Below are 25,604 nucleotides of genomic sequence, written 5' to 3'. Positions count from 1 at the left end.
CCATCTTATTCAATGTCCCTTCCTCTTTATCACAAGCACCCACCCCCACTGACATTATCCAAACCCACAAAAATTGAATGCACGAGCTATTGAGGCTTCACTTTCCTCAAGTCAATCACAGAACAGTAAGATTTTACTGTCTCAACTGAAGGTCTGTCAGAATATGATCAGCATTGCATCAAAGGGCATAATGGCAGCAGCAGAAAAAGTGATCAAGTGATATAGCTAGACAAGAAAACGTGCTTCAGTAAATTGGTATGCTATTGACTGTTTTGTCAAGTGCTGAAAATGTGCAGATGTACAGTGAGGAACATAAGCAGGCCTGGTTGTGACTCCTTTTTAATTACAAAAGGCCTGCTGCAACTCTCTTCTAAAGTCCTACAATTAAATAGTAAATTCAAAGGAAACGTCTGTTTGTGACATCTTGTGTGTGGTAATTTACTAACAGAACATGGCTGTGAAATTTAGAAATTAAAACAAAGGTTACCAAGATGTAGTTTTTTTTGCAAAATTTACAATGTTCGTACAACATACTGGAATCGGTTGCTTTTTTTGAAAACAATGTATATTCTAAAAGTATAATTGCAAGTATTGTATGGAGATAGTGAAAAATAGATCATACACCATCATTGAGGTTCATCATTTTACTCGGTTAATTTAGAAATCTGAAGTTCAACAATTCAGCCAAAGTTGAAAAACAACTGTCTGATACCAGTAATCAGGATTTGCAATGTATCATATACACTTACACACAATTTAGATATCAAGTTGCTAACATCCAACAATATTACTGTCAATTACAAGTTTCCACAGAATTTTAACTTAAAGTTTGAATCAGTGCCCCAATGATTTTGTTGATTAACACAATATCAATTGTCTCACAGGTTAGGAAGGCTCAAAAGCTTTACCCTCAGTGTGAGAAATGAACCAATTTCAGCTTGGGCAGCAGTTAAATTTGACAAGCCTGGGCACGAAAATAGATTAAGAAGATGCAGCCTGAATATTCTATTGATTTATCTGCAAAATAATAAATAGCCACATTAGATATGGATTTATATTAAATAAAGATGGCTGATGTCAATAGCCCATTTGCAGTTAATCATTGTCTTGTCTTTCTGAAGCACCAGAATCCATAGAATCAGATTCTTAAAAAGTCATTAATGACTGTCTAGATAAACAAAACAAAACCTAATTAATTTCAATCATTTTAAGGGGAAACTATGGTCAGGCAAACACAAGAATTAGTTTAACAAAACGTGAGGCTGGATGAACACAGCAGGCCAAGCAGCATCTCAGGAGCACAAAAGCTGACGTTTCGGGCCTAGACCCTCCATCAGAGAGCTCACATTTTATTATCTTGGATTCTCCAGCATCTGCAGTTCCCATTATCACAAGAATTAGTTTAGTTATTTATTTGAACTGAGTCGTGGTTACTTTTAAAATTACACAAAATTAGCAGGTAATGTATTGTTTCTTTTGGAAAGCCAGTAACAGGTTTTCCTAAAATATATTTAAGGACACAGACAAGAAATGTGGAGATTGTAACTTACCCTATGTTGATTCCTAGAAACAGTGAATCTTGTAATCCTATTCACTAGCTTTAGAGAATATTTAGAAATTGCAAACTAAAAACAGATGATTAGGCCCAATTACTACTTACATTGATTATGGAATTCCAAAGGTATGGAAGGATTTAGTGTTCTAGTGCAGGGATTACAAAAGATTAGTCTGTAGGTACAGTACACAATCAAACTGACAAACAGGATGTCCTTCTTTATTTATAAGAGGCATCAAACATAAAAATGATGTTCTTGGAATGAGTGGGTTGTCTTGAATAGGTTTAATAGATGGGCTCCTTTCCACTGAAATTTAGAATGAGCGTGACTTGATTAAAATGTATCAAATGGTCTTGACAAGGTGGACAAGGAAAGGGTATTTCTCTTATTGGTCAGTAAAGGATTAGCGGGCACTATTTAAAAATTAGTGGTTACCTCTTCGGGGCAGAGCGGAGAAACATTTTCATAAGGCTGAGACACTTTGGATTTCTCCACCTCAGAAAGTAGTGAGACCATGTCATTAAATACTTTTTAAGAAATAAATAGATTCTAGTTAGGCAATGGAATCAAAGCTTTTCAGAAGGTAATGGGAATGTGGAATTTGAAACAAATTAGTCATAATCTCATTGAGTTCCGGAGCAGGCTTGAAGGGCTGAATGAAAATGAAGTTGTTGGAAAAGCTCAGCAGGTCTGGTGGCATCCGTGAAGGAAAAATCAGAGTTAATGTTTTGGGTCAGGTGACCTGTTCTGAGGAAGGATCACTGGACCTGAAACGTTAGCTGTTTCTTTCCTTCACAGATGCCGCTAGACCTGCTGAGTTTTTTCCAGCAACTTTGTTTTGTTCCTGATTTACAGCATCCGCAGTTCTTTTGGTTTCTACTGAAGGGCTAAATAGTTTACTTCCATATCTATTTCATATGTTCATACAACCAGTTTGTGTGAATTCTTATCCTTCACACCGGGTATAATTAAAAATTAAATATTTCTACTAGGAAGTATGATTCAAACAAATCGTAACAGATTTTTAAAAAAAATTCATTTGTATTTTGAATTAAGAATCCAGAAAAAGTTTAAACAAAATCTGTGTAATAATACTTCGAGTGACTTTTTAATATCTTTGACCTATAAACTTTTACTTTAAGGCTTCACCAATCTTAACAAGCTGGGCATTACTGAAATTTTTCATTACCTCAACAATGAGACAGATTTTTTTCACTATACATATATATATATATATTTGTTTATGCACTTTAAAGTCTTTGATTGCAAAAGTTGTGCATCAGCAAATGCTGACACATAGAAGGGCATGCCCTCTCACCCTGTGAAAATTTGATTGTGTCGAAGACTTCAAATTAACATTGACATTTAATTCTCAAAGCTTTAATTTCAGACAATTGATTATATTTATTTAATGCTGTTGTAAATTTAAAAACCAAGACAACATGTCATCATTAGCAATTATCATAATTTCTTTATTCACAGAAAACTGTTTATCTTTCTTTTATAATCACTCATTTCTATTCTGCTTACACATTTAGCTAAAACACACACTGTCTTCAGAATAAGTGATCAGGCTAAATGAAATCTTTGTACAAAAGCCTAGAAACTGAGTAATTATGAAATGAAAATCTTTCATGTTTCTTTTGGAAACTTATTGCTATTAAATACTGTATAAGTTGACCAACATTTTAACAGTACACTAAAGGGCAACTGGTCTACTCAAGTCCTTTTAGGGGCATATCTCAAATTCTACAACACCAGTGTCCACTTTTACACTTTGTCATACCAATCCTAGATTCTCTTCCCAGAGGTCGGTTTCCAATGTTGATAAATCATTGCCCTCCATTAATGCTAACAAAATACGCCTTTATAAAACTTGATTCATCATGAAAATGCCACAGGAGATCTGCAAGTGTTATATAAATATTCAACAAATAACTGGTCATATTCTTGTAAATTTAAATTTTATTGAGGCCTAGGGAAAATGAATCAAATTCATCAAAAACCTATAAACTTGTATTGTGACCATCACACCACAAAGGCTTCAAGTGTCATTTGTATACAAGAGAATACATCACACTGTTAAGACAAACCTGTCTCGGTGCTAACACTTGCTTTTCAAAATCATTTTCAACACAATATTTTTTCAACAGCTAAACTATGGCATAAAAATAGTCGATACGTATATAATGCAGCAGAACACGAAAGTTAGTCGTCACTTACTGTCTGCAGCATACAGATATACACTTGCAATGAATGACACGACAGAGCCACCATCAGATTCCTCTCCCATTTAAGGTTTATATGTTTTTAAACCCTTTTAAACTGTACAATTAAGATTAAAAAGGTGGGCTATTTTATACAGGTTTGTAGTCCAGCTTGGATTCTAGCTTCTTAGAGTCGGCAACTTTGCGAACAGCTTTCATAAAGTCCTCTTGAATAACATAGTCACGATCAGCACGGATTGCAAACATACCTGAACAAGAGAAGTTTGAAATACATATTTACTTTTAACTCATAAGATTACAAAAGAACATTATAGTCCAAATTGGTCCGAAAAAATGGCATCTTAGCATTTTGTGTTCAGTATAAGTCATTTCAGATTGTTCTTTACAGCACACAAATGAAAAAATGCACATATATCATAAATGGATTAAATATATTTCAATGGCTACTCAAAAGTTTAAATGACTTCCAAACATACCTGCTTCAGTGCAGACATTTCTCAAATCTGCACCATTAAATCCATCCGACAGCTTGACAACTGCTTCATAATCTGCAAAATTTACCAAAAAGATGCTTTGGCTTGAACAAGTTTAATGACATGAATCAATTTATAAGAAGGTAAATGAAGTCATTATTAAAATTGTGTTATAAATATTTTCTATGTTTGATCCTGGACTGGCAGCATCTGACATCTATCCCCAGGGTGGGTTTTGCAGTGTACCACGTTCCCTGCCTCACAGCCATTTATACTCTCTGCAAGGTGTCAGTCAGACGATGGCAACATTCATGCCCTCTTCCGGGCAGCAAATCGATCGGACAGCCAATCCGCAGTCCTAGAGTAGTGGTCACTGCAGAGACTACAGTCAGTCCCTGAATAAGGGGAGGCTACAGAAGTTTGAATAAAGATAAGGCAGTTGGCAGGCCCCAGCTTTTATAGGTAAAACACCAGTGTTTGTGGAAAAGTGCACTTAAGTGGCCATTAATGGTGGCCATTAAACCTCCACCTGCCCTTCAGCCATTCCCATGAATTGGGAGATGGTTGGAAACAAGCTACCACACCCTCCATTTATAAGCCCCCTGCCTTCAAATACATCAGCAATAATGCATAAATTCCAACTATTATACATTAGCAATACTCTTCTTGAATTTAATAACTAAATCTGCAAGTACTAAATGGATGCTAGCGGCGCTACGTAGTTAAAGAATGATCTGAAACAAAAACAAATTGCTGGACAAACTCAGCAGGTCTGGCAGCATCTGTGGAGAGAAAAACAGAATAAAAACTGAGTCTGGTGACTCTTCATCAGACCTTAGATTTATTTTAAAAATTGCATATTAATTACATAGGCCATTTAGGAGCAGCAGTTGACCATTCAATCCCACAAACCTACACCTCTATTGAATAAGATCATGACTGATCCATTTGTAACCTCAAGTTCACATTCCTACCTAACTCTGATCATTTTTCATTCCTTGCTTAAAAGACTTTTATCTACCTCTGTCATAGAAACATTCAAGGTCTCTGCTTCTACCCTCTTTCCAATAAGAATGTTTCAAAGACTCATGGTCTTGTAAGAGAGAACAATTTTTGCCTATTCTAAATGGGTGATCCCTGATGTTTAAAAATGACCCCAAGTTCAAGGTCTTCCTGTAAGAGGGAACATCTTCTCTATATCTGCCACACCAAGACCCCTCAAGATCTTGTCTTCAAACAAGTCTGTTCATATCTTCTGAACTCCAGTAGCTACAAGCCTAGCCTGTACAACTTTCCCTCAAGACAAATACCCATATTCTAGCTAATGAACAGTTCTCTGAACTGTGTCCAATGTATTTACATCCTTCTTTATACACAATAGCCAATACTTGGCACAATACTCCAGATTTAGTTTCACTAAAACCCCGTAGACCTTACCCATTTCTCTAAACAATTTTCTGATAAATAACATTTTATTAGCTTTCTTAATTAATTGCTGTGCCTACACATTAACCATTTAAAATTTATGCACAAGAATAGCCAGATTCTTTTGCATCCTAGAGCTCTGCAATTTCTCAGTATCTATTGTCTTCCTGTTGAAATTAAAGTTTTACATTTTCCCCACAAATGCTCGATTTTCCACAGTTGCCTAAATCACTTAACCTGTTTGTGGCCTCTTGTGTTTTCACAACTCACTTCCCTACCTCTGCACCAAGAGCAAATTTGGAGATCGTACCTCCTGATACATATTCTTATATAATAAATAAAAGAGCGTGTGTTTGCATGCGTGTGTAAAGAAATAGTGAATAGGTGAAGTTCAAGCAAGAATTCGTATTGCACACTTGTTAAATCTTAACAAACTGTAAAAGATCCATTTATACCTACTCTCTGCTTCACACTAGCCAGTCGATCTTCTATCCGTGAAAATATGCTATCCCTTATACTAGCTTTCATTTTCCACATAACCTCTGACGTAGCAGCTTATCAAAAGTCTTCTTGAAACCCAATTGCACTGCATCCACCAGTTTCGCCTTTATCCACTGCATGTTTCTTCCTCAAAGAACTCCATTTAAGGAGTATGTTACACTCATTTATGATAGATGAAATTTGATCCTGCATTGTTTCATTGCTACCTTCAGAATGCAGGTTGAAACCTTAAGGAATACAAATGGAAAAAAGCTGTCTTTTGTTACTTCCTTAGGATAATAAATTGTCTTTTTTGGATTAGAAAAGTCATTTACTATATTGTGCTTGTTCAAATATTAAAAAAGGAGGGCAAAACAGGTTTCTGTACAAGTGCAAGTTGGTCTAATGTTAAAAATGATAGTCATAGCCATTTGATCATTTCATCAGGTCCACATGCTCAAATGAGTACAGCATGCAACAACTTGCATGACAACTGACAAATGCAAATTATTTTCCTTAAATATACTGTATCTGAGACTTGTGGGTGTTATTTTGAAGCTCTGGATGTAATTAGACAATACAAGAACAGATAGGGTTAATGTCCTTAGAATGTGTAAACACAGTAACAGGCATGAAATAATGAGTGCCTAAATCCTGGAAACGTAGGGGGATTTTTCCATGTACACAACAAGTTGGAAGGGGGATAGCCCAAATTTCTACGCGAGATGGTGCTGCCTTTTCAGTCATACTCTTTTTCTCATCTTATTTTCTTTAATGCTCTTTGTCAAGGTAATTCAAAATACAGACAGTGAAGATGAAAAATGAAATAAGTCAGCAAGGACAACAGCCTGGCACTGTAGAACCTAATAAATAGTATGCAAAAATATTGTTTTTCGTTAATCTTCACGTATAAGTTCCATATATTCAGTTTTAACTTTTTAGTTGAAACTAGCTATCATCAGAACTTGACGAAAAATGGGATTCATTGATAAAACACTAGGGCAGGTGCATAGCTCATATTCCAAGTAACATCACAGATAAATTATAATTCAATTATAATTTAAAAATCAGGAAAAATAGGAATGGTGTACATTGAACTTTTGTAGTTCTATAAAATTTCTAACCACTGCTTATGTTAAAGGCACAGAAAATGGTCTCTCAAGAAAAGAATTGGAATAAATCAGACAATGTGCTCTGCTATTTGTGTTGAGAAATGAATGTTGGTGAGGAATTTTAAGCAATTCCCTTTTTTTTTTAAAATAATGCTGCAGAAAATCAACAGAAGTATCAAAACAATCCTGCACTATTCCTCCCTTGCCTGCTAACTCGCCAGCTCTTCTCTAACTTGGATCTTCAGTGCCAGCCTTGTGGGTATTGGAAGTTGCAGTAATAAGACAGTGAAAAGCAATTTCACAGTTAAGAATTACCCAGCACTAAGCTTAAAGTATACATCAAAAGGGTATGTTTTCAACTCCTGGCGTCAGAAAGGGTATGGATTTGTGGGACTGTAACATGCCACTAAGCCTACCAACTCACTTTGCCCACAAAGACATGCTGCAACCGGGGAGCAAACTCCTGCCACAGCCAACAAAAAAAAAGTAGAGATGTACTTTTACATGTAATCATTAATGATGAAAACTCCATTTTTAAATGCACCCCACTTTGCCATGGGCCACAAAATCTGGGCTACTGGTTTGTGAAGGAAGACCCACGATTTATATAAAATAATACCTTTTAACATAAAGGAGAGTTTGGATTTCAATCAAATGGCATGGAGAGTTGGTTTATTTCTGTGAATTTGCTTGAAAGTTAATGTCAGTCTTACCAGAAGCATGATTTTAAACCAGCATGTGTCACAAAGCTGATGGCTGCATTGACAAACAGGAGGCCATGCAAGTTTATTTAAGAGAGAAAAAACAATAAAAGTCATTAGCTTCCTTTTGGGTTTTGAATAATCAAATGCTGACCTTAGTTTAGAAAAACCCAGAGATTAGAAAGCTTGTTGGGGACCTGAGTGAAGTCAGATATGAGTGTAGTTTCTCCTACTAGAAGGGGATTGTTAAGAGCAGTTAAGAGAATACAAGAGAATAAGTTACTTCCATGGAAGTGTCGTCTATGAAACGTCTGACCAGGGTTGTTTGGTTGGAACCCTGCAGATTATTAAAAGGTTGAGAAAGTCTAAACTCTTGACTGTGTGAATGTTCAAAGAAAAGGTTTACTGGATCACACAGTTGGAATTGAGAATAAGTAGTTAAGTTAAAAACTGGTAGGAAAGTAAAATTTGTCTGCAGTTTTGAGCGACGGAAAAGTGATGGTGTAGGGGATTTTAATTGGTCACATTTTGAAATCTTTCAAACTGTACTATATTTCAATTACTTGCTTTGGTTTTGTTTAATTTCTTGTCTAATAAGTGAATGTTTATTGGTAAAACAAAATGTGTAGCTCTGAGCGCTTGTTTCAATAAAAGATTGCCATGTTAATTTTAAAGAAACAAAATATAGCATTTCAAGTCAAATTTCATTCTAGGATCGGACTTCCCCAGCAATACCATCACGTTTCTTTGATGATTCTAAAGGACAGTAATGCAGAGCACATTTATCTAATATCCATACATTGTGCTTAACTACCAGATTAATTTTTTAAAAATCAGTTTCACTTCTAAAATTGTTAATTTTCACATTGAATAGATTTTAAAACATCTGCCATGCAGAGCTTACAAATATTTATAGAGTAGAAACAGGCCTTTTGGTCCATCATAATATTCACAACAGTTTTAGACAACATTGAATTCAATGGTACACTGGAGTCCTACCATGCTCCATCATACAATGACTGAAAGGAGGTTTCACCACTAAACCACAAAACATATTAATCCTTTACTAAACCATAAAACTTACTCAGAAGTAACAAATGTTAATTGAGCTAGAAGATCTTAACAGACCTATTTCCCCATGCTTTGTGATGGGACCAGCATGGATCTTCAGAATATCCAATCTTGCTTGCTCATTTGGAAGCTCGATATCTAGAAATGTTCAGAGTATTTGGTTGTATTATCTTGCAATATTTCATTTTGATTTTCAAAATTAAAATCTGTCTCAACTATGTTACTTACGAATCTTTCTATCAAGTCTGCCAGGACGCAACAGAGCGGGATCCAACGTATCAGGCCTGTTTGTAGCCATTATCATTTTAACTCGATGAAGAGTATCAAAACCATCCATTTGATTTAGTAGCTGTAAAGGAATGCAGTTAGGTTACTGACATGAAGACAGTCAGTCAAACACTCTGTCTCAAGCCAAATATGGACTAATATATGGACAAATGTCACTCATTAATGTGGCAGAATAAAACTGACCATGAACCTCATACATAAAACTATTTTACCAAGTGATTACTACATTCAATGAACAAAGGATTTTTAGCTCATGAAAAACTTGCTACGATGTTAGGATTGTGACCTCACATATGGAGGTTATAAAGTTTATACAGTAGACACAATTCACCTTTTCAAAGATGCAATTAATTAAATTGCAAACTAACACAGACCAACAGGTATAGCAAAAATCCCTCCCTGCACATTGATATGCAACTTCAATTCTTCTGTAGGGGCAGTTCCAGAATAACAACCTCCTAGATCAACATTTCTTAGATGAAAATGCTCCATTCTAAATGAGATTCACAAATCAGTAGTTAATTGTTAGATTGGAGACAAACTAAAAAGAACTGTGTCATATTATTCTTTTACTCTTTAGTGCAGCATTATTGTTTGAAAGGTTTGGTAGAAGTGCATAGAACAGGAGTTCACTGACTCACATTTTAAGGAAATACAGTAAGAGATGCTAAAGAAGTACACATGAGTATAATGAATGCTGTACGTAAGAAGGGCAGAATGGAAAAATGTTGGTTGGATTGCATCTACTTATCTTTACCCGCAGGTAACTCAAGCAGGGCTATTGTGTTCAGCAAGATCCTAAATAATGAAATTTGTCTATTGAAGGAAATATTTTCAGTCGGATAAATAACATGAGCAGGAGGGCTGGACGACTGAAAGCTTGCACGTAGAATTCAAGACTTATCAGAATGTACAACATTCAGAATGTACAACATTATGAAAGCAGAAGCTTTCATAAGAAATATTAAATAATGTAAATCCCAGTTATTTCCACAAAATTATACACGACGACTGTTTTAATGAGATTAAGATTGTTGTATTTTGCAACTGTCTCTAAGTTAAAGCAAAACGAGGGGGTCATGTGGCTGTTCTTACTTCTGTCCAACAGCAAACCTCATTAATTTGATTGTTAGGAATCGAAGGAAGAGCAGACTGTTTTATTAAGAAGGTGCTGCAAGACATTTATGCTAGGAGATAACAGCAGCAGCCTCTGTGCCAACTGCAGATAGACCAAGTCTCCAAACATTCCACAAAAATGTCAAGAATATCAGGTTGTAAACAGCTACACATTAAACTTGGTTTCTTTCCGAGATGAGACAGAGTTGGGTTCTCAGGGATATCTAATCAATAATTCAACCTGAATATAGGGCCCATGTGATGGGGTGTGATATGGGAAGGATATAAATAATTCCTGGAAATACAGGCAAAATTAATCTGGCAGTTTCTGGAACAGAGAAAGCAACTTTCAGTTGACTGAGGTTCACTGCACAGGATACAGATGGAAGCTTGCAGTCAGATTAAAAAGACAAAATTCATTGTGTTAAAAGGAGGCTGGAAATATTTACCCAGTATCAACTACAGAAAAAGTCTCCAGGGAGGAAAAAGTACCTCACTACGAAACACAGCTGTAAGATTAAAAGTTACCAGACTAAGAAAGGATATGAACAGAAGTAAATGCTTATGAAGTAAGTATCACTTTGTATTGTTCCAGTACAATTGAGGGGTTATTTAGAAGGACACAGTAAAGGAAGGACAAAATAATACTTCTTTCAAGGGCACTTTTCAAGTTTCAAGGTAAACATTTTGATTTTCAGGGTCTCCTATTCATTTTTACCAACTTCTTTATTAGGTGACGTAATCACAGAGTAACACACGCTTATGTATTTATGTTGGTCAGTCAGAAGGAGAACCAGAAGTGTCCTCAATAATTATCACCACATAATTAAACTAAAACCACAAAACACAACTAATTTTCTCCACACTACACACGATTGCCACAAGAAAACACCAGAAAGTTGGAAAGTTTTCTTCAAAATAGCTGACACTTCTACAGGCAAAAAGCTATCACTTAAACAAGGGGCAGAAAATAGTTTGAAACGTTACAACAAAGCTAGAACTAAGCGTATCAGCAGCAAGCATAGGACAGAACTAGCCTGTGACTGGAAGAGTGGTTACTTAAACATTCTGTCACTTCTGTTCGTAGGGACAAATTTACTCTCATTGGTAAATTCAAACACTGGGGCAGGCAAAAAGTTTTCTGGTAGGTCTCTAGGGCAAACCTTCCCACAATGCCACATATTTTGAAACCTGCTGCAAATGACTCTCAGACTTTATATCACAAATATGCTGTTCATACCTCCATAAGAGTTCTCTGAATTTCACGATCAGCTGAGGTGCCTTCAGAGAAACGGCGACCACCTGCAAAATAATATTGTTTCAATAGGTTTTAATGCATTTGAAAAGTTCTCTTTAAAAAAAGCTTTCAGATTTTCTATCTGTTAAGAATCAAGGAAGATGATTGTTGCCTCAAAATTTGAAATCAATTTTAAAGAAAATCAAGAGTGAACAGCAATACTTAATTGATACTTTGCATTTAAATGGCAGAGGCAGACAAGCTTACCAATAGCATCAATCTCATCCATAAAAATAATGCACGGTTGATGATCCCTGGCATAGTTAAACATCTCCCTGATTAAACGAGCACTTTCACCAATATATTTATCAACAATGGAGCTGGAAACAACCTATTGAAAAAAAAGTTTCAAGAATTTATATTTCAGGAATGAATGGACTATTCTTGCCAACATTCATTGCTGTGCCCTATTCAGTTCAAAGAGATCAGTAGGTTAGATTTTTGTGAGGTACCTTTAAGAAGTTGCAGTCTAACTGACTAGCAACTGCCCTTGCTAAGAGTGTTTTTCCTGTACCTGAAAAAGATTAAAACAAAATTACATTGTTATTAATGAAATACAAAGGAACAGAATGTCAAAGAATGTGTTTAACAAAGAGAAATATATGTTTTACCACTTTGTTTTGTTACAATAAATGAAAAGTGGATCATAGATTCTGTTTTGTTCTGTTGCACACCAGGTCACAGCCTAAATGCAGCTTGTCAAACATTCCACCTCTATGCACCTGTACTTAGTTGGACTACTAGGCATGAAATACTCATCTTCCAATACCTGTCCTCCTGCAGAGCCAAACAGGAGGATCACAGAATTATAAGGTGCTCTACTATACCATGCTTTTCAGTGAGAGGGGATCACAGAATTACTTATACAGTGGGATAAAGTGCATGAATCAAGTGCAAAAGTCAGTGAATATTCTTACGTCTAGACATGGTTAAAGACAAATTCAATAATAAAAAGTAGTACATTGGTACGCTTTGTAAAACCTCCCTAAAGGAAATTCACAACCAAGTTTGACTCAACCAAGAATAACCAATATACATATAAAACCAATAATCATTTTTTAAATATTTCAATTTAACACAGTAGAGTGAACAGGATCAATTTCTAATTATTCAGAAGTTATTTAATGAAAATACACCAGGGTAGTTTGTTTTACCTGGTGGTCCATAGAGTAAGCAACCTTTTGGTGGAATGATTCCTACACGCTGGAACAACTCTGGGTTTGTAAGTGGCAGCTCAATAACCTACAAACACAGAACAATTTCAAATTAAACCAAACAGAAGAATTACAAACCATAACCAGTTTCATACAGCAGTTAAATGTTTCTTTTAGCGCAACAAGTTTAGTATACGGACCTCTCGTAATTCCCTAATTTGCTCAGCTAATCCACCAATTTCGGAGTAAGTAACATTTCCTGGATCTTCATGAGACATGTTATACACCAAGGGGTCTACTTCTCTTGGCAAATACCTATTACATAAGCATATTGCATTAGAAATGTTTCACTCTTCACAACTGATTAGATTGCAATAGTAAAGCTTTTTATATTCATAAATATAAAGAAGCTCCCTAATAATCTGCACCTTTAGAATTAACACTTGTTTGTATAAAGTGTCTCAGCATTTCAAACATGTTCAGAATAGTGGGTCGACGAAAGCAGGAATTACTCAACTGTATCAGGCTGCAACATGAGCACCTCATTGTTGATACTTTAAATTACAATGTAGCCTCATTGAGCTTAATTTTTATTACAGAAAAAAGGTTTATATTACAACGTTTACCTCATTATAGTCAGGGTTGTCATATCCAGGGCAACTCTAGTGCCAGGTTTCAACTTGCTTTTTTCAAGCTGTATTTATTAAACAAAAAAGAAATCAGAAATCACTTTTTTAAAGCATGTTTGTGGCTTATTTTTGTTTCTTTTTTCAAAACGACTGAGTAAGCACCTTGTCCTTTATGCTATTAGCACTGAAAAGAATTCATCTTCCTTCCTGAATTTGATTACAGAACTGTGAAACACCATGTAATACAGACGGTAAAAAATAGTTTGTGTTACTCAAAAATATTATATTGCCTTCTGTATCATGATATTCACTATAAATGCTTGTTCCCCTCAGAACACATGACGCCAAGAGGAATTTGACCAGGTTTTTTCTTAAAATAAGATCATGAAGTGTTTCAATCTAGAAAATAGAGAACCCATATGAGTCTACAGCCTGATGCACAAATTTAATGCAGTTAGAACAAAAGCAGTGCCATAACATCACGGAAAAAGTGGTTAGAATGTGAAATGTACTGACTGATAGGGTTGAGGATCCAGACTCAAAAGTAATTCGGATGAATGCTTGAAGGAGAAAACTGTCAAAGATATAGGGAAAGATCTGGGGACTTAGGTAACTGAATTGCTCTTTAAAAGTGTTAACAGACTCAATGGGCCTACTGTGCTGCTACTCCATGATTCTATGATATATTATGTTCCAAGGAATGTTTCATTTTAAAACATCTTGTCCAGGACCAAATCTTTAACATACAGCCATCATCTTAGCTATATTTCTACGACTAGAGCATCAATGAAGAACAATTTGTTCTGCAGTCTTGGTTGCTAACGTTTCCCATTCATTCCATTGTTGAGCTCAGCATATCATGTCAGAAATCCAAATGACAATGTTTAGCGATTTTGGCAAGCTATCATCTCATACAGACTTTTAACTTTAAAATAACAAATGTGACACACACTACCTTCTGGACACATATTCAAACCAATTGATTGCTGGAATTTTATAAGGACTAATTCCATTATGTACAGTCCACATCATAAATATATCTGGGTAGTATTTGGGGGGTTACAACAGAAAGCATTTTTACCCCACTATACTCAAGGCTAAAGCTTTTGGATTAGAAGACAACTACATTTTTAAACAAAAGACTGGTCAATGGTTGTATGGCACAAATATATAGTTTCCTTTCACATTTGTGCATGAATAGATCTGAAACTCTTGTCAAATAGAGAACATACACACTATTTTACAGACAAAAGAACTTTACACAGAGATGGAGTAGATGATTAGACAATTTTGATATATTCAGTACATAAATAAATTTGAAGAAGAATTTCAGTCAGATTGAAAGCTAATTCAAGATATATGCAAGCGGAAATAGATCTGATGTAAAAACGTGTTTAAATCTAAGGCTTCCTCTGACTTTTTTTGTTGCGAATGGCCTGTATATTTTAACGTGGGGTACATTTAACTTTGATTTATGATCATTCATGTGTAGCATGTTATTGTAGTTGTGAGCATTGTGAGATATCTTCCAGAGGCAGGCATGTAACATTTTGGGAACAATGTTTATATGTTTTGATTAATAAAGTAAAGTGTCCCAAGATCCTTTAGGACATTATCACATAAGTTTCAACACCCATCCACAATTCAAGATTGGACAGGTGACCAAAAGCTTGCCAAAGAGGGAGATCTTATAGGACAATCCTGAGGGGTCACACAGATGTGAATACATTTAAGGAAGAAATTCCATTAAGGCTTGGACAGCTGAAAGAACAGTTGTTGAGGAAAGTAGGGCAATATATTCATTTGGCCTAGTTTTGTGAAAAGGTGTCACAAAGGAAACGATAAAACAAGAAATTCTTTTGACACTTAAAGTCCAAGAATGTCTATAATTCATCAATTAATCAGAATCAAGACAACTGGCAATGCTTTTCTAACATCAGTGGTAGGGAAACTATTGGGAAAAAAGTTCTAAACGACAGAATTACTCTCCACTTGCTCATGAATTAATCAAATATAACTAGCGTAGCTTTATCAAGGGAGATATTTCTGACTGATTTTACGGAGTTTCTCAAAGTGGTGACTAGATATATGGAGGAGGGTAACAAACAGAAGAGCAGTTAAGAAGGTAAGAGCCCAAGAAAACCATAAGAAATAGGCACAAGATTGGGCCATTCAGCCCTTTGAGCCTGCTCTGCCATTCAAAACAATCATGTCTGACCCGACATTCCTCACGTCCACTTTCCTACATTTTCCCTGTAACACTCAATTCCCTACTGATCAAGAGTCTATGGTCAGCCTTAAATTTAAACAAGGACCCCACAGCTCTCTGTGACAAATGAATTCCAAAGACAGTCAATCCTATGCGGGAAGAAATTCCTCATTATTTCAATCTTAAATTGGCACTGATGTATTTGGAGACTGTGCCCTCTCATAAGGGGAAACATCCTCTCAGCACTTAACCCCTTTAGAATCTATGTTTCAATGAGATCACCTTTCATTCTTCTAAACTCAAGTAGAGTCCAAACTTGTTTTAAAAAAAAACAAAGAAACAATGGTTGCTGGAAACCTGAAACAAAACAGAAATAGCTGGAGAAACTTAGCAGATCTGGTAACATCTGTGGAAGAAAACAGAGCTGTCTTTTTGGGTCTAATGACCCATCTTTAGAACTCAACCTGTTTAGCCTTTGATCATTAAACATTTCCTCTATACTAGGGATCATTCTTTGAACTGCTTCCAATGATACTTTTCTTTAAATAAGGAGACCAAAACTGCTCATAGTGCTTCAGATGCCGTCTCACCAGCACCTTGTACTTTCCTACTCTTCTACTGCAACCCCCTCGAAGTAAGGGCCAACATTCTATTAGCCTTCCCGATTTCCTGCTGCACCCTATGCTAGTTTTGTGTATTTGGGATACTTTGGCAAAGAGATTCAAAATTACCCAAGTGGCAGGGGTAGAGAAAGATAGTTGAAGGCTGGTTTCACAACTGGAAACCGCAGGATTCTGTCTTGGTCCTTTGCTGTTGATAATGTAGATTAATGGTCAAGATAACACAGGATGTTTGATCAACAAGTTTTCCAATTGCACGAAAATTGGTAATGTGGTAATTAACAAGGGACAAAGCTTTGAACCACAATATAGATTGGTTGGTCAGATGGGCAGAACAATAGCAAATGCAGTTTAATCTGAAAAACGAGTGGTGATTCATTTTGAGAACTAACATTGCAAGGGAGTGCACAATGAATGATAGGGCCTTAGTGGGGAAAGGATCAGAAGGACCTTAATGTCATGTTCACCAATCCTTGATGACAACAGGATAGTTGGATAAGATGGTTAAGACATATGGTATGCATGCATTTATTAGTCAAGGCATTGAATACAAGAGCAAGGAAGTCATGATAGAGCTGTATATAATGTGAGTTAGGCCACCGCTGGAGTATTGTGTGCACTTTTGATTGCCAGACTATACAAAAGAAATGATTGTACTAGAGGGTGCAGAGGAAATTCACCAGGATGTTGTCTGGCAGGCTGGTTTTGTAACGCAAACACCACATAAAGAAGGAAGGGCGTAACAAAGTTGTGCTAACAATGAACACAGACTATGATACTGGTTGCATAATTAGTGTCGTCCATGTAGTTCCTAAACAACTACGATCAGTAGTTGTTTGGATAATATTATCTAAAATGTTAATTGCCTACAATTGGGAAAGTAATAAAACACAAGAAGAATTCAACGGACTGGGGTAATGGGAACTGCAGATGCTGGAGAATCCAAGACAACAAAACGTGAGGCTGGATGAACACAGCAGGCCAAGCAGCATCTCAGGAGCACAAAAGCTGACGTTTCGGGCCTAGACCCTTCATCAGAGAGGGGGATGGGGTGAGGGAACTGGAATAAATACCATTAGGCTGCACAGGCGAAATATGAGTTGCTGTTCCTGCAACCTTCAGGTGGCATCATTGTGGCACTGCAGGAGGCCCATGATGGACATGTCATCTAAAGAATGGGAGGGGGAGTGGAAATGGTTTGCGACTGGGAGGTGCAGTAGTTTGTTGCGAACTGAGCGGAGGTGTTCTGCAAAGCGGTCTGCCTCTTTGTAGGTTACGTGGAACAGTCCCTCTTCCGCACCTACACAGGCCCCAAACCCCACCTCTTCCTCCGGTACATTGATGACTGTATCGGCACCGCCTCTTGCTCCCCAGAGGAGCTCGAACAGTTCATCCACTTCACCAACACCTTCCACCCCCAACCTTCAGTTCACCTGGGCCATCTCCAGCACATCCCTCACCTTCCTGGACCTCTCAGTCTCCATCTCAGGCAACCACAATGCAGTGCCACAATGATGCCACCCGAAGGTTGCAGGAACAGCAACTCATGTTCCGCCTGGGAACCCTGCAGCCTAATGGTATCAATGTGGACTTCACCAGTTTCAAAATCTCCCCTTCCCCAACTGCATCCCTAAACCAGCCCAGTTCGTCCCCTCCCCCCACTGCACCACACAACCAGCCCAGCTCCTCCACTCCACCCGCTGCATCCCAAAACCAGTCCAACCTGTCTCCGCCTCCCTAACCTGTTCTTCCTCTCACCCATCCCTTCCTCCCACCCCAAGCCGCACCCCCATCTACCTACTAACCTCATCCCACCTCCTTGACCTGTCCGTCTTCCCTGGACTGACCTATCCCCTCCCAACCACCCCACCTATCTTCTTTTCTCTCCATCTTCGGTCCGCCTCCCCCTCTCTCCCTATTTATTCCAGAACCCTCACCCCATCCCTCTCGCTGATGAAGGGTCTAGGCCCGAAACGTCAGCTTTTGTGCTCCTGAGATGCTGCTTGGCCTGCTGTGTTCATCCAGCCTCACGTTTTGTTGTCTTCAACGGACTGGTTTGTCTTTTTATCTCTGACTATTTCTTACTTGATAAGTTGTTGTTGATAGTGCAAATTATTTCTCTCAGGAATAAATGTTTGGTAATTTAGCTTGTGCAGAGTCTGACAAGACTCATTCATTGCCTGTTGAGACGTATTGCCAAATTACTTTATGCTACATTTTCATAGCCAAGTGTAATGATTTGCCAAAATCTAGTCTCCATTGTATAATACAATGATTAGGATGGCATCTCAAATTTCTTAGTGAGTAATGAATGATATCCTCTCTCTAAATCAGAAACGCTGAGAACTTTTACAGAACAGGAGATCTTAAAATGCAGAAAGGTAGATAAATGCCCATGGCCTGATGAAGCATACCCCAGAACTTTATGCGAAGCCAGGGAAGAGATTGCTGGGCTGCACCCATCCCCTCAGATGGGTGTTTGAAAAGGAAGAGTTTAGAGGGATACGGGGCAAATGCTGGCTAATGAGACTATATCAGTTTAGGACATCTGGTCGGCACGAGTTGGGCTGAAGGGTCTGCTTCCGTGCCGTACAACTCCATGAGTCTAATTGTAGCACCCTAACTAAAGCATCAGCTGACTGAGTACAGACAAGGAATCACTTGGGAATTTTTGGCTTGAGATTTACTTACAGACAACCTTTATCTGTGTTATCCATGTGCTCTAGGTATCAACTGACAATTTAGGAACTTAATTCTTTCCCCTTTATAACTTAAATAAAATGTGCAACCAGAGATTTACGGAAAATAGGGAAGTGCTGTAATTAAACCATCTATGATTTTTATTATTTTACCTGCCGACGACAGCCAACAACGTATCGTGGTCCATTTGTAGCTTTCACAATAACTATATTAGAAATAAAGAAAGTTTTAATTGTTTTGTTCTGAAAGTCTGGTGTGAAGGTTAATTAGAGCCACCAATAATTAAACTACAATACTCACACTTCTCTTCGGTAAGCTGTTTCAACACTTCACCGACAATCTGAGAAAAACAAATGATCATTTATCGTTAACAGAAACTGTAAAAATAGCTGTCATTTTCTAATATAGAATCAAACTCCTACCTGTCCCACACTCTGAAGAGCTTTGAGGTCATTTTCAGACTTTTCATATTGCTTGGTTAGTTCTTTCAGCTGCTCTCTTACTGCAAAGAAGCAAATGGTTTGAATTTTAATTTTATAAAATTAATAAACTAATTAAGAAAGCCCTCCAGTCTCTCTTTTACAATATAGATGGAGACAATATGGTATTTGTGCCTGTGCTAGCTCTTTGGTAAAGCTTTCCAATTAATTCCGATCACCACCCCTATAATACTTTCCCCTTCAAAGACAATTTTCATTTGAAGGTTACTCTCAAGTACTTGCCCAATCACAATTCACTCTTTAAAAAAGCTTACTCGAGTTCACCTGTTTTTGCTAGAAACCTTAAATCCATGTCTTTTGACTAGTAACCATTTTACCACTGGAGACAGGAGGAACTGCTGATGTTGGAGAATCTGAGATACCAAGGCGTAGAGCTGGATGAACACAGCAGGCCAAGCAGCATTAGACGAGCAGGAAAGCTGACATTTTCTGAAGAAGGGTCTCAATCTGAAATGTCAGCTTTCCTGTTCCTCTGATGCTGCTTGGCCTGCTGTGTTCATCCAGCTCTACACCTTGTTATCTCATTTTACTACTGGAAACTGTTTTGCCTTACTCACAATCAAAATCCTTCATGATTTTGGACATCTCTAACTTCTGGTCTAAGGAGAACAACTTCAGCTCTTCCAGTCTCACCAAATTTTTAAAAAAAATTCATTCACAGGACAAGAGCGTCGCTGTCAATGCAGCATTTATTGTCCATCCCTAATTACCCACAGGGCAGTTAAGAGTAAACCACATTGCTGTGGGTCTGGCTTCCCATCCCATGTAGGCCAGACCAGGTAAGGATGGCATTTTCTTTCCCTAAAAGGGCATTAGTGAACCAGACGGGTTTTTCTGACAATCAACAATGGATTCACAGTCATCATTAGACTGTTAATTCCAGCTATTTATTGAATTCAAATTCCACCACCTGCTGTGGCAGCACTTGAACCCAGGTCCCCAGAACATTACCTGGATCTCTGGATTAACAGTTCAGAGATAATATCACTAGGCCATCTCCTCCCCGTACCAGGCAAGAAGCATCTCCAACAAACGAGGATTAACATTTGCCCTTTGATATCCAAAGACATGACCAATATTGAAACCATAACTACCAATGTCCTGTGGCTACCACTGACAAGAAACTTAACTGGATTAACCATGTAATATGACAATGAGGGTAGACCAGATACTGCAGTCTGTAATTCCCCAAAGAAAGCCTCCACCTAAAAGGCAGGAGTGCAACGGAAAACTGTACATTTGCCTTGATGACAGTGGCTCTAATCACAATCTAGAGACCTTGACACTATAAGAAAGCAACACAATCCCAACTTCACTGGAACCCCATTCACCACCTTAAAGACTCACTCCCTCCACCACTGATACACAGTCATACCATATACATGATGAATTACAGCAACTCATCAGTGTCCTTGACAACATCCCCCAAACCTCTCCCACTTAAGACAAGGACAGCAGAATGGAAGCACCATTTCATGTCTACTAGTTCTCCAAGGCACATACATTCCTGACTTGCAAGTTTATTCAGCATTCCTTCATTTTTGCTGAATGAAAACATGGAATACACTTTCTAACAACTCCAAGAATGCCAAACCAGCTCGACTACAACAGTTGAAGGTGGCAGTGCATCATGGCATTCTGACAGGTAATTGGGAATGGACAACAGATATCGATCTTGCCAGCAATACTCATTTCATGAAAGATTAAAAATAAATACAACTTATTCATCCCTGACAAATGTTTTATATTCTCTCTGTACGATCTTGAAGGCCTTGACATCCTTCCTAAAGTCTAGTCCCAAGAATCAAATACGCCAGATGAGATTTAACTAGTATCTTGTAAAGGTTTCACACTTTTTAACACATGCTATTTCTAAAGGATTGCATTTGCATCTTTAAATGGCCTTAACTTGGCCTGCCATCTTTAAATATTTGTGTTTATATATCAAAGATCTAGATGTTCTTGTATGCCTTTTAACATTGCCAATACTTATTCTTTCTACCATAATGCATTATTTGATATTTTTCTGTGTTCAATTTCACCTGTTTAGAACTGGAAGGAGGGTCACTGGACCTGAAATGTTAACTTAGTTCTCTCGCCACAGAGATATCGCCCAAATTTTTCCAGCACTTTTATTTACAGTTTGTGCTTATGTGCATATTTTGTGAATGTAAGCATTCTATGTAGAAATCTCGGATTTAGAAACTGCAAAGTATATTCTGAGACACTTTGTAACACGTGAGACACCACAAACATTGTCAGATTGTGCGACATTGTTCACAGACAATTCCACAAACTTGTTGCACTTAAGACTTCAGTTTATTTAAAAATAAATTTCTCCTTTGTAATTAATGCATACAAGTTCAAGATTGGTATTTAATCTTTTTTCACCTACATATACAAAACTGCAGTTAATGGAGGTAGCAAGCAATATTCTCTAAGATCTATTCAGGAGTGTAAATTTTCCAGCAAGCTAGGAGACAGGACTCCACCCACCAAGAACACATTGCCAAAGCCTTGTTAATTGGGCTGTACATCAGTTAAATCACACAGTGGAGGGAGAAGGTATAGTGGAAGCAAAGATTTTGAAAGAAATTTGATAGTAACATGTAATGCACAATATTTTGCCACAAGTATGCCATAATATTAACAATAATTGCTGCTTCCTTTTAATTACATGAAGCACAAGATTATTTAAAAAAACACTGATCAGATGCTTCAAAACTAAATACAGCCCATGAAATATTTCACTGCCAAAGCAAGTTATTTACGAGCTAACATTTTTCCACGTATTCATTTAAATACTACCTTTGTGATAACATTTTTATAAATAAAAAGCTTTACTAAATAGAATATTGCCCTGTTTTGATGTAACACACAGAAAATTTCCCAAAACAAGCTTTATCAAGCGATTTCCGCATAAAGGGTATCTACACAGCAAATTTAAAAAGAAAGTGAAGTTTCACCAAACTAATCTTGGGACAGCACATTTGTCTCAAGAGCAGGGACTGAAGAATTAGGTCTGGGTGCTCAGCATTTTAAAGAATGAGAAGTGATTTCAGGTAAACTTACAAAATTCTCACAGGATATGACGGAACAGGTACGGATACAAGTTTCCTCTGGCTTGTGAGTCCAGAACCAAGGAAAACAGTCTCAACGCCAATATTCACTCAGAGGGTGGCGAATCTTTGGAATTTTCCTTCTCTGGAGAGATGTGGGAGTTTAATCCCAGAGTATGCTCAAGACCCAGAAACTGATACATTTGATGGGACAAATGGCCTACTCTTGTTCCTATTTCCTCTGCTGCCGGTCAGTAATTAAACAAACATAGATACTTGAAGCATGGAAAGCATTAATTTAGTTATCCACCTCACATACTTACTGGACTGTTTCCAGTATTTTCTATTTTTTTTGTTACAGACTCAAGCAAGAATATGTAATTATAATTGGGAATAACGTTACTTTTGTATTTTATTTCACACTACATACTTTATCAATTTCTACAAGTAACAAGCGAACTGATAACACGAAAATTTTATAGATCCTGTCAGTGCTTCATTCAGCTTTTGTTAGTATCCCGCACAGTTAGAATAACATTATGAAATGAATTAAAATATAAATAACGTGAAAACAGCGTTCAAAACTGCCTCAACAAAATTATCCTGAACGGAATTCTGCAAATGTGAGCGGTAGGACTACTTGCATCGCTTTCAAAGAGTTAGTACAGGCACGAAACCAAATAGTATTCCTCCACGTTATTAAAAAAAATTGCATTCGTGAGAAATATAAAGATACAAACCACTTATGGATGCAGTTTATTCCGCGAAATGCCACACTATCAAATTAGACAGGAGATAACTGTCAGTAATTTTTAATTCCAGATTTGTTTAATTAACTGAATTTGAAGTTTCAGGGTGCTAGGATAGGATTTTAACTTCTAGCTCCAGATTATTAGCCGCTGATGGTTGGGATCATCTCCCTTCCAATGGGGCCCACAACAAACTCCTTTCACTTCACATAGAATCCCGGACTACAATTTCCTACATCTTACTTGTGTGATTTAGAATATGAATCACAGCGGGAACTGGAGCGAAGCCTGGTCTGGAAGCAGACCGGTGAGGCTGCTCCTTGAAGCTGCGATTCACTCGGCCCCGGCTTTACCCAGCATGACAAAGCGAGTCAGCATCAGGCCCCGTTTCTACTCGCTCGTACATAACATAGAAGCCGCAGTTACACCCCAACCCATTAACCATGAGTAAAATGTGGAAAACATACACTCTTTCAGGCGGCCGTCGATCTCTTTGTGCTCCAATAATTTTTTCCTGTAATCCTGAAGCGCCTTCTCCCTCGGATCCGCCATTGATGTTCAGCACCAAACACCGCCTGACGAGACGAAGCTCCCAGCCGCATTTGACAATGAGTCTCTTCTGAAGCAAGAGTAGCCACTGACTGGGAAGGTATCTTACCTCCAAAGTGTACAGCCTCTAGTGGCTAGAGGTGGTATGGCTGTCGTGTGGCTAAGCCCAGCATCTGGTTTGGCCAGGCGGAAGTAATGAACGCGCCAGCAGCTTACATCATATTGATGTCTCAATGGTTATTGTTGAGGTTTTCTGTAAGAAGCATTGCGGTTGCTGGGAGATTTGTCGTCATAGTCCGTTGTACTGTCTGTCTTGTGCTATCCTCACACATTCACTGTAGATTTTCTGCAACTGGCTTTGTGTTGTTTGACATCCAACCCCTAAATAGGTTGGCCACTCTTTCTGCTGTCCTTCCCTTCCCACTCCAGAAGATTGTAATGCTTCGAATGTAAACATATCTTTAGTTAAGTGAGCAGACCAAAACTGTACACAATATTTCAGATGTAATCTCACCAAAGCCCTGTACACGTATAGCAAAATATCCCTACTTTAAATTCCTTGCAATAAGCAACAACATTCATTTGCCAACTTAATCATGTATTGTAATACAGTCTTGGTTTTTGTGACTTACTGTAGAAGATATCTTTCCGCATCATAGTATTCTTTAATGTCTCTCAATTTAAATCAAATGCTGCTTTCCTAATCTTCCTGCCAAAATGGGCAAGTTCAAATCTCCCCACATTAAACTTTATTAAACATTTGTCCGGTCACTTAATCTGTTAATAATAAGTGCAGACTCTTCACAACTTATTTTATCACCTATCTTTGGGTAATCAGTATTTAACAACCATACATTTATTCTCCTCATTCAAGCTATTGATTTAAATTAGAAATAGTTGAGGCCCCAGCATGATCCTTGTGGAACTCCACTTGTTTTTTTCTTGCCAACCTGGAAATGATCGATCTACGCTTATTCTCACCTGGAGGTCATAATTTGTGTAATAAATATTGATGGGAACCTTATCAAATGCCTTTTGGAAATCCAAAAACACTGCAAGGACATTTTCTCTGTTATCTTTGTTGCTTATTACTTCCTTAAATAACTGACAAATTAGTCAAACACATTTACACAAAACCATGTTGATTTTGACTTATAGTAAGATTTCTAAATTCCCTGCTATAACCTTCTTAACAACAGACTCTGGCATTTTCCATCTGCCAGCTCTTATACTACCTGGCCTATAATTTCTTGATTTCTTTCTCCCTCCTTTCTTGAATAAAATCTTGAATACATTTGCCATTTTCCAATCTGATGAGACAGTTCCAGAATACAGGGAATTTTGGACATTGAAGCTAATGCATCTACTATCTCAATAACTAGTCTTTTTAAGACCTTAGGGTGAAGTTCATCAGGTCCTGGTATCTTCTCTACCTTTAATTCTAATATTATTCTTAGTATCCTTTTCCTAAGAACATAGAACATAGAAAGGTACAGCACAGTACAGGCTGAGATAATGGGAACTGCAGATGCTGGAGAATCCAAGATAATAAAGTGTGAAGCTGGATGAACACAGCAGGCCAAGCAGCATCTCAGGAGCACAAAAGCTGACGTTTTGGGCTTAGACTCTTCATCAGAGAGGGTGTCTGATGAAGGGTCTAGGCCCGAAACATCAGCTTTTGTGCTCCT

At 37.5% G+C, this 25,604-nt stretch overlaps 1 protein-coding gene across 1 annotated transcript; it reads right to left on the bottom strand.

Moving 5' to 3' along the window:
* Positions 1 to 629: 629 nt before the first annotated feature.
* Positions 630 to 23,993, bottom strand: psmc6 (proteasome 26S subunit, ATPase 6). The gene is made up of 14 exons (XM_048537562.2): positions 23,835 to 23,993; positions 19,482 to 19,561; positions 19,360 to 19,399; positions 19,212 to 19,264; positions 13,528 to 13,595; positions 13,102 to 13,216; positions 12,902 to 12,989; positions 12,200 to 12,261; positions 11,955 to 12,078; positions 11,691 to 11,752; positions 9,275 to 9,395; positions 9,104 to 9,184; positions 4,261 to 4,332; positions 630 to 4,032 (listed from the first exon to the last, which is right to left on the bottom strand). The coding sequence occupies exons 1-14, from the start codon at positions 23,917 to 23,919 to the stop codon at positions 3,914 to 3,916; spliced, it is 1,170 nt and encodes a 389-aa protein (XP_048393519.1). The 5' UTR covers positions 23,920 to 23,993; the 3' UTR covers positions 630 to 3,913.
* Between the last annotated feature and the right edge of the window lie 1,611 nt (positions 23,994 to 25,604).

This window comes from Stegostoma tigrinum, chromosome 10 (genome assembly GCF_030684315.1).
Source record: "Stegostoma tigrinum isolate sSteTig4 chromosome 10, sSteTig4.hap1, whole genome shotgun sequence".
In the NCBI taxonomy this organism is placed as follows: domain Eukaryota; kingdom Metazoa; phylum Chordata; class Chondrichthyes; order Orectolobiformes; family Stegostomatidae; genus Stegostoma; species Stegostoma tigrinum.
The sequence above is the reverse complement of the archived record's forward strand: the minus strand, read 5'-3'. Positions and strand labels throughout refer to the sequence as shown.